The 15952-nt window shown below is 42.2% G+C and overlaps 1 protein-coding gene across 1 annotated transcript; it reads right to left on the bottom strand.

Annotated features, from left to right (window-relative positions):
• Positions 1-8082: 8082 nt before the first annotated feature.
• Positions 8083-10859, bottom strand: LOC147894415 (protein NRT1/ PTR FAMILY 2.9-like). The gene is made up of 5 exons (XM_087385306.1): positions 10611-10859; positions 10261-10478; positions 9480-10036; positions 9066-9387; positions 8083-8909 (listed from the first exon to the last, which is right to left on the bottom strand). Exons 1-5 carry the CDS (start codon positions 10747-10749, stop codon positions 8442-8444), a joined length of 1704 nt encoding a protein of 567 aa, XP_087241432.1. The 5' UTR covers positions 10750-10859; the 3' UTR covers positions 8083-8441.
• Between the last annotated feature and the right edge of the window lie 5093 nt (positions 10860-15952).

Here is a 15952-nt window from a genome sequence, read left to right as displayed (position 1 = left end):
ATTTACTGCAGTTCTATCTTCACTGACGGTACAGAGATTTCACTTGGCATCTTCAGTGTATTTACAGTTGATTCATACAGAGTTTTTCAGGACACTTTTGAGTACATTGTTTGCACCATGTCGACTAGCAACCTCAATCTGGAGGCATCTGCTAAGTTAGACAACTCCAATTACGATACATGGAAATACCGAATGGAGACCATTCTTGTGCTTCAGGACAAATGGGAGTATGTCGATGGATCTATACCTAGACCATTGGCCGATCCAGCCACCAGTAGCTCTACTCCATCTGTTGTCACAGCACCAGCAACGGGATCTACATCGGGATCTACATCTACACAAACAGTTTCCGCACCAGTAGCAGATCCTGCCATTGCCCGAGCTCAAGCAGAATGGGATAAGAAAGATAAGTATGCCTATCACCTGATCAAGCAGAATGTGCAAGATGTCATGCTAGGACAGCTCAACACAGTCAAGACATCAAAAGAAGCATGGGATATGTTCGCAGCTCTCTACGAGTCCAAGAACACATCCAGGATTCTCACCCTGAGAAACCAGATCAACCAGAGTTTCCGCAACAACAGTGAAACCGGTCATGCTTATGTACTCCGCATCAAAGACTACAACAATCAACTTGCAGCAGCAGGAGAGACTATGAATCCCGCAGAAATGGTTCAAGTAATCCTGAATGGACTAGGAGAAGGATATGAGAATCTAGTCCAAAGTATTGCCAATTCCAACACTGGAAGAACTTCAGTCAGTTCTACTTGGTGAAGAACTCAGGACTCAGGCCATTCAAGCACGTAAAGGTCATTCTAATGATCAGGCATTCACAGCTTCAGACAGAAGCAGAGGCAAAGGCAAAAACAGAGGTAGATCATATCAGAAAAGTGGTCATCATCAACAAAGTCAAAATCAGCATCAGCATCAGCAGCATCCTCAGCAACATCAAAATCAGCAAAGAGGAAATCATTCCAACCGAGGAAGATTCCAAGGACGAGGGAATGCAACCACCAATGTGTCAAACATTCAATGCAACTATTGTCACAAATTTGGAAACTATGAAAGAGATTGCCGCAAGAAGCAGTATGACCAAGGCGGTCAATCCAGCAGTAATCGAGGGAATTCCCGAGGAAGAGGAAATCATCGTGGTGGACATTCTAGTCACAGTCATTTTGCAAATGAACATGGAAATATGTTTCTTGCAAGTGAGGAATTGCATCAGACTGATACAATGCACCTAGACACTGATTTCAATCCCAAAGAGGATTTTAGCTATCAAGTCGACCAAGTGGAACAGGATCCTTGGTACATCGACAGCGGTGCATCATCTCATATGACAAATCATCAGGAATGGTTCACAAAAATGAAGCCATTAGAAGGTCAAAAGAATGTCATCTACACAGCAGACAATACACCGAATCCGGTTCAAGGGACAGGTGTTATCCCTATGAACAATTTCACTGGTACAAAAGGATTAGTCAAAGATGTGCTCTATGTTCCGAAGCTCAGCAAGAACCTTTTGTCAGTAGGTCAAATGACGGAACACAACTACAAAGTCATCTTCGACGGTGATGAATGCACTATCAGAGACAAATCCAAAAGAGGTCAGCTAGTAGCAAAAGGTGTCAAGGAAGGACGCTTATACAGGATGCTAGCTACAGTACCAGATAAGCATGCCATGTCCGCTCAAATGCAACAGATGCCACTATCCACAAAATGGCACAAGAGATATGGTCATGTCAACTTCAAGTACTTGTTAGATCTCAGGAATCAAAATATGGCAATTGGGATTCCGAAGCTACAATTTCTTGGAAAAGTTTGTGAAGCATGTTGCTTCGGCAAACAAAAGCGAACCAACTTTGTCAGAAGTACCTCTCGTGCACGAGGTATTCTTGATTTGATTCATACAGATGTATGGGGTTATGCCCAGACCCGCAGCATCAATGGTTCACTTTATTACTTGACCTTCATCGACGACTACAGCAGATATTGTTGGGTCTACTTTCTGAAAGAGAAATCTGAAGTGTTTGCCAGATTTCAAGAATTCAAAGCCATGGTAGAAAACCAAACAGGCAGAAAGATCAAAGTCATGAGATCAGACAGAGGAGGTGAATACATGTCTTCAGCCTTCATCAACTTTTGCAAAACTCACGGTATTCGAAGACAATTCACATGTGCAGATACTCCTCAGCAAAATGCAATAGCTGAAAGGAAGAATGGGACTTTAGCAGACAGTGCTCGAGCAATGCTTAGTGAAAAGCATCTTCCAAATTAGTATTGGGCAGAAGCAATAGCTACAGCTAACTACTTGCTTAATCGGCTTCCTACCGAACCGATACAAGGTATGACTCCTTATGAAGCATTCACTGGACACAAGCCACGCATTGGGCATCTCCGCATATTTGGTTGCATAGCATATGCCCACATACATGATGATCATCGCAGGAAATTGGATGCGAAGTCACGCAAATGCATCATGGTTGGCTACAGTGAAGAAAGTAAAGCATACAAATTGTATGATCCCATCAACCACAAAGTCATTATCTCCAGAGATGTAATCTTCGATGAGGAATCAGAATGGAAAACCTCACCTACACAGGAGATAGAAGCATCGACTTCACAGTCATCTACAGAACAGGTTGATGAAGAAGAGCAAGAATTGCCAGCAACACCCCAAGCAGTGCCACAGCAGCTCAGACGGTCTACTAGGGAAAGCAGACCACCAGCCAGATTGACATATGCTCAGAAAGGCAAAGCAATTCAGGTAGAAACCACCAACTATGCTCTTATGACTACCATCATGGCTACAGAAGAGCCAGTGTACTTCGAAGACGCAGTCGACAAGCCAGAATGGCAAACTGCAATGAATGAAGAAATGGATGCTTTGTATAAAAATAACACTTGGGAATTATGCGACCTTCCACCAGGAAAGAAGGCCATAGCCAACAAATGGGTATACAAAGTGAAGTACAATCCAGATGGCAGTATTCAGGGGCCTCCCCCCACTGTAGGCGTAGTTGTCATTGCATGAATTCGTGCAACTGGCGGTCCTCATATTGGTCGAGCGGCTGACTAAATTCTGGTTGCACATGAGTTACCGGAGTGACACTTGGTGTTGTCCTTGCTCTCTTGGACCTTGTCTCTATCTCTTCTTGCTCACTCTTTACGGGACTAGTGGCGGATTTATCGATGAGGCCAAAGCTAATTGGCAGATGCTGACTTTTCAAGTAATAGAGGATCGGCATGTACAAGAGAGTGTTTTGGGTGTTCTCTTGTTTCCTCATAGTGCCTTTGTGGTCACTCTATCCCCCTTTACTCCCTTCTCCTTCTTCCCTTTCTCCTCCCCCCTTCTCCCTTTCTCTTCCTCTCCCCTTCCCTCTTCCTCTTCCCTCTTCCTTGCATGAAACCACATTGAAACAATCCATAGCCCGCTTGTATGACACTTGCATACGGCTCGTGCTATGCATTGCTACCACAATGAGTAGCTAGGAGTGGAGACTCCGTCGGCATATCTTCAACTATCCCACCACACGTGAGTCACCACCGAGACCCACTATAGAGCAATATAGCCTGCTATAGCTGGTGCCAGTAAAAAAACATGACTAGACCAGTTTAAATCGCTCTAGGGAGCCCCAAATAATGTTTAAAATGTTTTAATTCATCTATTTGAAGCCCCCAAAAAATGTTTAAAACGTTTTAATTCACAAATTTAAAACTCCCATTTTGAATCTCTCCCAAATCCTTGACACCAGTAAGGCAATCATTACATCAGGAAAATTTTTGGTGAGAGTGCGAGTTCGCCCCAAATTCAAAATATCTCCCACTAGTGTGCCGCATCACGGCTCCAAAATTGCCCCAAAAATAGTTCCATGATTGGCTTCATCCGATCATGGATCGACCCATCTTTGATCTGCTTAGAATAGTTTTGACTGATGTTCTTTCATGAAAACAATAAAAAACTTTTCAAAACAAGCATATGAAGTGTGATGGGACCCACAAGGAGTGTTTTCTATGTTGGGGTATGGGGTCACAAAACGGTGGTTGAACATAGAAGATAGGCCCACTTTGCAATGAACGTGAAATGGGGAGCATAATTCATGGTCAATTGCTTTCAAACTAGTGTGCAAGCATAGCACGTGGGTTCAACACAAGGGATTTTTTATTTTTTTTGGCAATTCTTTTTTAGTAGTGAAGGGTATTATTTATAGGAGGTATTCATAGATCGAATAGAAAAAGGGTATTTTTTTCATGAAAAAATCACCAATAAGGGACTTTTAAATTAGTCCTTGAATGTATCTGATACACAAGGGATTTACATACAGCGAAACCCTGAGTGTGCTTCTTTCGAAGGCCATATCAAAATTACGAGTAGTACAAATGAAATAAATCTCTTAATTCAAGTGAGTGTTACAAGTGAAAACCATAAGAGGTCTTACAAGTATGTGCATTGGATTTGCACACCCATGGGACTATAATATTAAAAAACTTGGACTTTTATTTATTCCCATTTTGAAATTAGAACCTTATGTTATAGACAATCAATCATAGCTACCACGGGATTATAAGGAGGAATGAAAGAAAGCCACATCTAAATTCAAAAAGATGCCAAACTTGCACAAGAAAAAGCATGAGGCTGTTGCACTCAGGTCAGAGGAAGTGGGATACTACGACTTGAGCTCGTGTGCTAAGGATCAATTCAAGATATATTTTTGCAAAAGCTCTAAAACTTGTTCTTTCCAAAAGATAATAATGCTTCAAAATTGCATGTATTTGACTTACATTGTGTGTTGTACTTTCAATGCCACATTAGGAACAAGGATTTCACTGAGGAGGAGTACAAATATGCATACAACAATAGGACGAGCATACAATTTTAGAGAACACAAAATTCTAAGGAAGAACTTGTTTGGTTTATTGATGTGAGTGAAACTTCACATTATGCTCTACTTCTAATTATTAAGCTTTCACAAAGTTTCTTTGCACTAGCTTAGGATATGCATCTTTCATAAGAGAGAGCAATTACCTTGGATTTTTGTGCTGAGCATAAATAAGAATGTGATACAATGTTGAGGAATGGTCAAAATGAGATGGGATCAACCAATGCTGGGGATGGAGGAAGGTGATGGAGAGAAGAAGGGTCCATAAGAAAAGGTAGCTCCAATAGTGAATTGGTATGGAGGTCCACCAAGGTTCCACCTCATGTGGAATTCATTTTTGGGGATGAGTAGCATATAGCTATGATGGTGGAGTCCTTTCTAGTCTCTTCCTACTCTCTCTCATACATACACTTTTTGATAGAATGCCTCTGGCTACTTCTATGTACCCTTATCGGCCCTTATATATATCTACATCAAGTGATTTTTTCCTTGTCCATGCCTTAATCCATCCTTTTTTTTAAAAATCATGCATAAAAAACTAAGTGTAACATTGCTAATTTAAAATGTCTAAAAGCATCAAAATGATAGGCCAATCTACAACTAACAATGTCAAGAACATGGTCTATCTCAATTCTAATTTTGGTTGTCTATATTAACACTTTTGGATACATTTCATTTGATATCAATCAAAAATGAGGAAAAACACTCCAAGTCATTTTACATTGAAAAAAGCATGAAAAATAGCGTGCCAAGTTTCACCAAATATCATCTTGTGCCATGGTATATTCGTAAAAGGCTTTATTTTAAGGGTCGCAAGATTATTCACATGATATGAAATATAGGGCTCTCTGAGAAGGAAAAAATCAAATTGTCTTTTAGCAATAGAGATATTGTCCCATGAGAATTCATGCTCATCTTTCGTATTCAAATTATTCTTCCTATCTAAATGAAGCCCAGCTTATGCTTGTTGCATTGGTTGATTTCCCTTGCTCTCCATTGTTAGAAAAATATGGGATATGAACTAAGCATTCATTCCATATTTTTGAAAAAAGATTCATTCCATGCCAACATAAAGATCAAAGTACCATGAGCATGGATGTTTTTATCAAATCTATTCTTATATCTTTATATAAAATCTTGGCAAAAGTTTATCGAGCTTGTTTTTCTAGTTTCACAAAATTTTTATAATCTAATACACTTTTATATATTTCCTTTTGAAATTAGAACTAAAAAAGTAAATCTTGACTAAACTTAAATATTTTTTGCATAAAATTTTTGAATTTTGGCGAATGTTTCAAATTTTCATTTTTATTAGGGCATACAAACTTTTGACACCAATATAAAACTTTAGCTTCTTAACAAAACTAATGTGAAAAAAGCATCCATGACCATGAGGGATACATAACTAAAAAACTAATGGACTTGTTATCTAGGCTACATGAGGATTTCGGATTTCCACTTTGAGGTTAGACCTAGAACCATAACGCATAGCATTATTCACTTATTCATGTAACACTTGGATTGAATTGCATAGGTTTGATATATTAATTCCCTATGCTTTGAATTGTAGACATGGCCCCTATTGTGTTCTCGGGGGGGTCACTCAATAATATATGTGCCTATCACATGAGTTCAACATAAGGGCATAACTGTTAATTTCGGTTTTTATCACATTTCCACAGACAGAAGGGTGTTGTAAAAGGATTTTGGGAAAAAAATTATAGGTTGAATAGAAAAAGGCCACATTTTCTTAATTAAAAATTCACAGATAAGGGTTTTTATAAATAGACCTTGAACGCTCGTGATATATAGGGTTTATACATAGTGATCCACCCGAGATTGTGTTCATGTATGCTGTAAAAACTCTCAAGTGATGAATCCTACCATGAGGCTATGATGGGTGCTTAAAAGTCAAATATCATCTTTGTGCCCACAACAAACATTTTTATGGTGACATTCACTCACATAGGAGGTCTTCTTAACTCATGGGGAACTCAAGAAAATTTATTGGCACAAGCCTATTTTATGGAGGTCTTCTTAACTCATGGGAGCTCAAGAAAATTTATTGGCACAAGCTTGTAGCATCCTACTGATGGGTGGTACGTGATTGTGTTAATCATCTATATCATCAATATTGATCCATATTATTTTCTAAATGTGAGCTAATTGCAGCTCCATCATGTATCATGCTACATCCATTATAGATTATAGTGATTTTATGAGGTTTCTTGATAACAAAAAAGGGATTATGGAGAGAGAGAGAGAGAGAGAGAGAGAGAGAGAGAGAGAGAGAGAGAGAGAGAGAGAGAAAGAGAGGGATAGAGAGAGAGAGAGAGAGATCCCCATGATGGGTTTACACATAATTCCTTTATAAAATATGATGGTAGGTTGGGTTTATACTTGATGCACTTCATTCTCAATGTTGGATACTCAAGTGACATATAGGAAGTTGTGGATAGTTCATGTGATAAAACAATAGACTCTAGAGAGAGTTTGCGAGAAGAGAGAGTGACCCACATGAGGTAGATGGGGGTTAGGGGGAGTTGAATTTGAAGGGAGGAGAAAGGAGGTGTGATAAAATGTGAAAATAGGTAGGCAAAAACAGGTCACAAGATCATTCACATCATATGAAATATAGAACTAAGGCAATTTTTGAAAGGGAAAACCAAGTTAACCTTTTAACATGGACACAATGTCCCCACGAGCATTTGTGATCACTTGTTGTAATAAGATGTTCTTTCTAGTATCTAGATGAAGCCCTTGCGTTTGTTGCATTAGTTGGTTGCACTTTCTCTCATTGTAGAAGAAATGTTGGAGAAAATCGAATATGTACTTAAACATTCATTCTATTTTTAAAAGTAAAGATTCATTCCATACCATGAGAGACACATAGCTCAATTGCAACTCCATCATGCAGCAAGCTGTATCCATTGTAGATTATAGGATATGTAGAGAGAGAGAGAGAGAGAGAGAGAGAGAGAGAGAGAGAGAGAGGAGAAGTTTTTTTGAACGTTAGGCCACAAGGTAGGGCCCTCACGGGGTCATGAGATGTTGGTCTTGGTAATTGAACTCAATAGACCCAATAACAAGAGTCCACTCCCATAAGTCTACTCACCAAGAGCAACAAAAGGATGAGACTACATACACATTGAAGAGAGAGAGAGAGAGAGAGAGAGAGAGAGAGAGATTATGTGATGGCTTTACACATAAGTTCTTTATAGTTGGTTTCTACTTGTTGGATACTCGTGTGATACACATAAAGTTTTATGTGATACACATAAAGTTGTGGATAGTACATGCGATAGACATCGGAGAGAATACCATAAGAGGTGAAGTGCTCGAGAAGAGAGGGGGACTACATTGGGAGTTGAATTTGAAGGGTGGATGTGGAAAAAAGGCATCGGATCGGACGGCGGAGAAGCGAAAGTTGTGATGGGGCGAGTGGTGAGATCGGACGGCTGAGGGTGAATAATGTGGAGGGAGATCGGACGGGGTGGATCGGGCAATGAGAGATCGGGCGGCTGAGGATAAACAAGAGCGGGGTGGATCGGACGACGTAGGTTAAGAAAGGGGGGGAGAGAGGGAGGATCGGACGGGTGGGAGGAAGGGAAGATCGGGTGGTTGAGGGTGAGCAAGGGGGAGGCCATGATGGACCTCAGCCGTCCGATGGTAGGGGGGGCGATTGACGTAACGGTAGCAGCGGCTACAGGGGAGGAAGAGGAGGAGGTTAAGGGCAAGGAGGGCGGCGATGACGTAGTAAAAATAATCCAGGTGGCCTCGGTTTATATTATCGTCCAGCCAATCGCCGCCGGGCAGGTGGCGCGTAACGCGGCTGACGGCGGAGATGACGAGCGAGCTGGCCAATATGCCGACGCCAGCGCTGCACCAGCCGAGAGCCCCGGCGGTGCCTCTCATTTGAGGGGGCATTTCGTTGTAATAAAATTCTGTTAGGCCGATTCCGTTGAGGGCTTCCGCCAGCCCCATCAAACAGAGCTGCGGTGCCAGCCACCAGACGGACATGCCTACCCCCTCCCATGGCGCATCCCTCACCCCCCCCTCCTCCGCCTCCTCCCTCCTCCTCCCCTCCACCCCCCCCGACACCACCATCGCCACCACCCCTAGCACATACCCCGCCCCTACCCTCTCCAACACCTTCACCCCCCCCCCCTCCCCTGTCCGCCTGACCCTCCTCGCCACCCTCACCACCACCTTCTCGTATACTGGTAGAAAGATTGCCAGTGATATCACCGACATCACCCCCACTGACCCCGCCGGCACCTCCACCCCCCCCAGCCTCCTGTCCATCGCCCTCGCTTGTAGCACCACGAACGTCCCCGACTGCGCCCCCGCTATCGCGTGGAACATCCCTGAGAACCAGATGGGTAGAATCCGGATGATCGCTTTCAGCTCCTCCACTTGTTGCACGGTGCAGAGCCTCCACGGTCGGAGGATAGCTCCTTCTTTCGAAAGCTCTCCGTCCAGCGCGATGGCGGCCTTGTCCAGAAACCTGGGGGAGGTCGATGCATCAAACCACGTAGAGCGTTGTGGAACTGGCTGAAAAGAGAATTTGCTGAAACAACCGCAAATCCAACTGCTCACCGAAATTGCGTAGTATGAGGAAGCGTGCTCCCAAACTCGTTTCCAAATCCGTGAAGCTCCCGAGCATCAGTTTGCAGTGCCACAGTCCTTTTGTGGAATGCAGCGACCACCACTTTCGCCAGACTTTTGAGAGGGCTGCCTTGAGGAGGAACATAGTTATATTTATTGGCCCCTATAATGAAAACTAGTATCGACAGCACCATCGCGATCGCTGGCACTCCGTAGCCCCAGCTCCAACTCACAGCCTGCTGCAAGTACACAACCACAGTCGCGGCTATCACCACAGCGATGTAGATGACAAAAAAGTACAAGTTGAAAAAGCTTTGGATCGTTCTCTTTGCTTCGGGAGTGTCGTTCCCGAACTGATCAGCTCCGAAGACAAACGCGCAAGGACGGAGTCCACCGGCAGCAAGAACCAGCAAGGTAAAGGCAGTGTACAGAAAAAGAAGCTGGCCGCGGGACGCCTGCTCGCAGAGGGATGACATGTGAGTGTCCACCGGACAGGCTGCAGGACGAAGCGAGGGTATGGCAGCAGAAATTACAAGTAGAACCATTCCCTGCATCCACACAATCGCATTCCGAACTGAGTACTTGAATCAAAAAATGAGAGGGTAAGGCCCGAGGGCGACGTTTTTGTATATGATCTTCTACTTACTATGAGAGCTACGAACGATGAGAAGAATTTTCGAGAACGATCCACACATATATTATTTCTCATTGGTGATATCAACAGGTTATATCACTTCTAGGCATCGCCAGACGACGTTCTGAATTCACTCACCATCACGTCCAGGCAGGATGCAATGAGGATGGTTCGAAATCGACCCAGATAAGTGTCTGCAAGATAGCCGCCAAGCAGTGGAGCAAGGCATTTGCTTGCTGCTACTGCATTCAGAACGTTTGCTGCTGTCACCTGCTCGAAATGATACTCTTGAATCAGGTACAGGATCAGGCTGTAGGAGAGACCTATGTTTGCTACCATAGAACACAGCTCGTTTCCTGCAAAACAAATTTTGTTCGCTCGATGGTAGTTACATACAACCCGCCAGCCAAACGATGCACTGAACTAAAGTAGGTCTTGTATGAGTATGTTGACTGAAAACCTAACGATTTGAGGGTTTTGATTATCACCAATGATGTAAGGCATAGTCTTCCAACCCTGAGGTGATTTTCTTTTCGAGCCCTGAGTATTCGCTTCACAGGGCGCATAGCACTGTGGAATAATACGACATGATCCAGACATAGCTTCTTGATCATCGACGCCGTCCATGAATCTGGACACATAAGCAATGTGCCTTGAGATAATTCAGGGGCGATCCAATTGCATCACCTCACGTATTATAACGATAGCTGCATCAAGAATCTCCTTACGATGTTCTGTGGTTGGATCATGATCCAAGACTTCAATTAACTGTCCCGAACGAGCAAAGTGTGAGTACATTAGCTCTCACTTTGTTGCTTTCATAAAGTGAGGCATGGACGGGATGATGGAAAACGCAGTCTGGTTTTTGTCACCGAACGGAGAAATCATCAATACAGATTTTTTTCCCGTAACTAACCAGCAAAGACGAATTGCCATTGATGATCTTCTTATCATACAGGCAAATTCCATCAATGCTGCCGGAGACGCGAGAATGTATCCGGTGAAACGGCATCTTTTCCGTCCGTCATGCTTGCCTTGCTTGGCATGCTCACACCCGCTTCATGAACACCCCTCCAGCACCTCTCGCGGAACGTACGTAAACTTTCGGAGTCGATGCCTATGTGGGCTCCTGCTTGTGTTCTGAGCTCAACTACTCCAACCCTCGCTCTCAACACCGGTTGCCGATCTATCTGCAGTCCGTTCCGCGATATTTCGAATTTGAGCACGGTGGGCTTCCTGATCCCATTCCTGCTTTTCCGAGATACGCTGTTGCTGTTTCGTCCATTTCATGCTGAAGCTGTTTTCAATTAAAACAATGGGGTGTTTCAATGAACTTTCTAACCTCTCAACCGCTGATTTGCCCTACGCTGATCGCGTTTCAGTAAGCCCTATCGTTATCGGGAACCGAAAAAAAAATCCTGCTTTACACTCGACGTGCATGAGATTCTATTCCCTGTTACTTTGCCTAACATCTTCTGGTCGCCTTCCTCCACCAGCCTTACCAACCACATCCGCCAACCGAAACGAGTGACACACGTGCAGATTTCAATGCTTACAAAAAACACCTTTAGTATATTTTGCACCGGTTGAAACTTCAAATTGAGTTAGACGTACGTTGATATAAGTTTTTAGCAATCTTGGGTATCCACAAAAAAAGCCAAAATTTTCAAGAGAGAGAGAGAGAGACCAAGGAAACTCCATGCTTGTCACCTCATCACTATATACTGGAAGCATACTTGATTAGGTACATGAACATGTCTTCTCCTTCTTTTGCAAAGGAGCTCTTTGAATTCCCAAACCGAGAATTGATATGAAATAATTTGGACGAATCCAATTTGACAAAATAGGGGAGGAAGGGATTATGGTTTTGATCTCTTGGACCTTGTCTACACTCATCACCCCAAGAAACCTCCTTGCCCTCCTTCATGGGGTAGGTCATCACATCTATAAACCTCCTATAGTACTTAGCAAAATTAAGGAGGGAGTAGTACACTTCAAGCTTTGTGGTGGAAGGAGGGAGTTTATACAAGGATTGCTTTTACATTAGTAGGGTGTGGTCGGATTCATTCACTTGAAATAATGTGAACCATAAGGTGGCCTGAATTAGCCCCAATTGTACATTTTTCTAGATTTAGACTCCCTTGTGCTTTATCAACCTTTTGGAATGCCTTAGATATATGTCCGTTCCTTGTCGAATAGATGTAAAACCATCCAACAATACTTCCAAGAATTTGCTAAGATAAGGACCGAACTGTTTGCCTAAATTGTTGGGATGTAGCTAGTGCATTAATGAGGCCAAAGGGAAAAAATGTCCCAAGGATTGGTAAATGTCGTCTTCATGAAATCTTCATTACAAATCAAATTTGATAGAAAGTGAAGTAGCCATCAAAAAATCTATATATCTCGTGCCCATTGATTCTCTCTAGAATAAGGTCTTGGGGGAAGCAAGAAATGGTTCCTCTTGGTGGTGGCATTGAGCTTCTTGTAGTTCATGCAAACCCACCATTTGTACTTCTCCTTAGGAGTGACACCGTAGGAGACACCTGCACGGAGTTTTGCTTTGTGGCCGAAGGAGGGAATCTGCAAGACTTCTATCTATATGAGTCTAAGCCTCTAATAGTGTTGTAGGATTGAATTAGCATGATCCTCCTTTAGTTCCATGATCTATATTTTGCTCAATTATAATCACCTTTCTCAAGTGATGGTAACTACTTGGAAAAATCCTTTAAAACTCTTTTGTGGAGTCCTTATGAAGTCAAACACAAACTCTTTACTTTATCAAGTGATTGTGTCTAGTGGCAAATAACTTGATGTTCATTTTAAAATTCAACTTTTTCTATTGTGGGATCTTTTGAAAGCATGGAATCAAGTTCTTTTGGGGTATAGCTATTAGCATCTCCTCCTGGTCCAAATTTGGAGAAGCTTCCTTAATATAATCTCTTCCACTAATATCTCTCTCCCATTTATACCTTCAGAAATTTTAATAGTAGAGGAGGCAATTTTTGGAGTCCTTGTCAGGGATTTAAAAAGTACGTTTTCTTTAATAAAAATACGTACTTTTCGATTAAAGATCGTGGCCTAATGCCCTAAATGCAAAAAAACGTGGTTCTTTACACCGGTTGTCGACCAAGAGCATAGCAAGTGACTTATACTCTTACTGCATGGTATCATGACTTGACTACCGTGCGGTATCTATCCTTACCAAGTGGTATCATTTATCCCGCACGGTCCTACATCTACACCGTGCGTTTTTTTAAAGGGCGCCATGAGACACTACTGATAATCTACCTACACAACAACACAAAGCAACTATAGATGCGCTTGATAGACATGCAAAATAGCGGGCCTGTCTATAGGCGTTGCTTGAATAGAGAAATTATGGGTGCATCTAATAGGGCGTCTAACAGCTCCTCCATTTGCGTGTGTATTGACACGTCTATTTGTGCATCTACACTGAGAAAATACGTGCCTGTCTAACATTGCATTTATCAGCGTGTCTATTTGCACGTGTATTAGCGCATCTATTAGCACATTTACACTGGGAATTAAACACGTATTTAGACGCAAAATAGAGAATATAGAAAGTGAGATTTTGGTGTACATCACTGCTTTCCAAACATTGCCCATGATTACCAAAGCACATAATTTTAACAAAAACATCAATGCTTTTTTGCAAGCCCATATATACAGAATTAAGTGAGGTGAGGAGAATCAGACAATATGTAAAATAGTTTTGCCAATATCAATGATGGGCTATGGTTTAATCTCATCCTCAATGAGATCAACTCTTGCTAAACTATCTACTTCAAAATCCAAACAAGTGTTTAGATCTACAAATACATTCAACCCACTACTACTTGTGCTACTCATGTGCTCATCGAAATCAGCATCACCAATGGTAGGCTCGTCCTCATGGGTAATGGTCTCAATATCTGTATCTCCTATCTCATGATCATCCTCCTCTCTCGTATCACGGTCATCATCATGTCCATGGCCATGATCATCCTCCATACACTCCATATTAGTAAATGTACTATACATCACTTTGAAACGTGGCATAATAGGTATGACATGCCACCATCTATTATTATCCACCATTGGTTGATAGACAACCTAATTCAAACACAAATACAATCACGTTATTTTCCTTGCATCAAATATTTAAAAGCGAGTATTTTTATATGTGTGCATAGTACCTGTTCACATTGTTGTGGTAGCACTAGTGTGTCCTTCCTACTTTGCCAAAACTTCGTGGAGTCAATAGTTACAAAGCCACTTGCATGGCGTTTGATTGTTGCATTAGGGCCTCTTTCCACCACGTCCTTAAACCACTTTACATCCAAAACATACACAAAGAAGCGTCGAAAGTCAAGCTTAATAATATCTTGGATTATGCCACAATAATTATCCATGGCTCCATTGGCTCCCTCAAAGCTAGCAATGACACTGCAATCTTGTGTGTTTCTCTTATCATCAATCTGTTGTGTTCGAAAATGCTTGCCCTCACACCATATAGCATTGAACATAGTGCACTACACCAAGAAAAAATCAATTAAATAAGCAATCTAAATTATTGAAAGCTCCTAACTTATGCATAACATTCTATATACCGACCTTGCTCATGCATCCCCTAGCATACTCCCATTCTTCCATTGTGATATGCATCCCCTCGTCTTTCTCTACTTTCTCCATTTCATCAAGTAGCGAATCCACATGAATATCCTTTGGAAGTGCTCTTAGATACTAAGGGTATGGCACACGAGATCCGTGGTGTGTATGAAAGAGGGCCCTTTATTCTTGTCTTCTTGCCTTTGCATCCTCGTATCTTGCCACCCATCTTTTCATCACATCACTATTAAGCACGCAATAGAGGTTGATACTATTATGCAACTCCATGTTTATTACTTTGTTGCATCCTTTCCCTTGAGGCACAATAGAGGTCATCCTTAGGTCTTCATCATCTCTCCATAGTCATGGGAGAGAGCTATCCACATCAACAAGAAACTCAGAAATATATACAAGTGACTCTTGTACCAACCAACCCTCAGCCATGCTACCTTCGGGTCTTGCATTTTGTCTCACGAAGCCCTTCAAGGTCTTCATGAAGCTCTCGAGGAAGAACAACCATCGTGCATGTATAGTACCGCATATAGCAATCTCATCCACCAAATGCACTATAAGATGTAGTTGGCTTGTGAGAATAGAACGTGGAAATGTCTCCTCCACTAAACAAACCACCTCCATTGACATAACTTGAGCATTCTCAAGCATGGTGGGATCTATTTCCTTTGAGCTCACATACCTAGAAATGAAAAAGTACACCATATTAGCAATATGAACACCTTGCATGGAGCATTGATACGCATCACATTTTGTATCATGTAAAGTACCTCACAAGCTCGCCCATCTTGTAAATACAATCTCTCACGTCCTTCGATGCACTACGTGAAATGCTAGTAGGTAGTATGAACTGAACCCACGAGGAGGTGGTTGATTAGTTGCTTATAATTATTCACTCACAAATTTGAAAGGAAAAAGATATTAGACACATAAAATACTTACTTGGAGCATCTTGTGCCAATCATGAGATTTCAAGCCATATAATTGCTCTACACCTCTTTTCTTGCTCTTTGTAAAGGCTCCCTTAAAACACCTCATGCATCCAGTGGGAGTATGAATTGTAGTAATAACGCGCTTCACTGCCGCCATCTCTAGCTTTGATAACCTCCACGGTGCACGAGGTAAAAAAACATGCCCATTTGGTCTCTCTAATTGTGGCCAAGCTTCACGCATCCTCCCTGTGGTACGTAGATCCTCCCTTATGCCTACG

The sequence above is a fragment of the Dipteris shenzhenensis genome, chromosome 14 (assembly GCF_047967505.1).
Source record: "Dipteris shenzhenensis isolate YYH24624 ecotype China chromosome 14, Dip_SZ_1.0, whole genome shotgun sequence".
Classification (NCBI taxonomy): Eukaryota; Viridiplantae; Streptophyta; class Polypodiopsida; order Gleicheniales; family Dipteridaceae; genus Dipteris; species Dipteris shenzhenensis.
This window is presented reverse-complemented; position numbering and strand designations above follow the sequence as displayed.

What these genes read in the sequence shown, in the direction of transcription:
- LOC147894415 (XM_087385306.1), bottom strand. Translation starts at nt 10,749, where the DNA reads ATGGACGGCGTCGATGATCAAGAAGCTATGTCTGGATCATGTCGTATT. An exon ending in CATCCTGCCTGGACGTGATG is followed by an intron (nt 10,037 to 10,260) that starts GTGAGTGAATTC and finishes GTGTGGATGCAG; the next exon opens with GGAATGGTTCTACTTGTAAT. An exon ending in CCTCATACTACGCAATTTCG is followed by an intron (nt 9,388 to 9,479) that starts GTGAGCAGTTGG and finishes GACCTCCCCCAG; the next exon opens with GTTTCTGGACAAGGCCGCCA.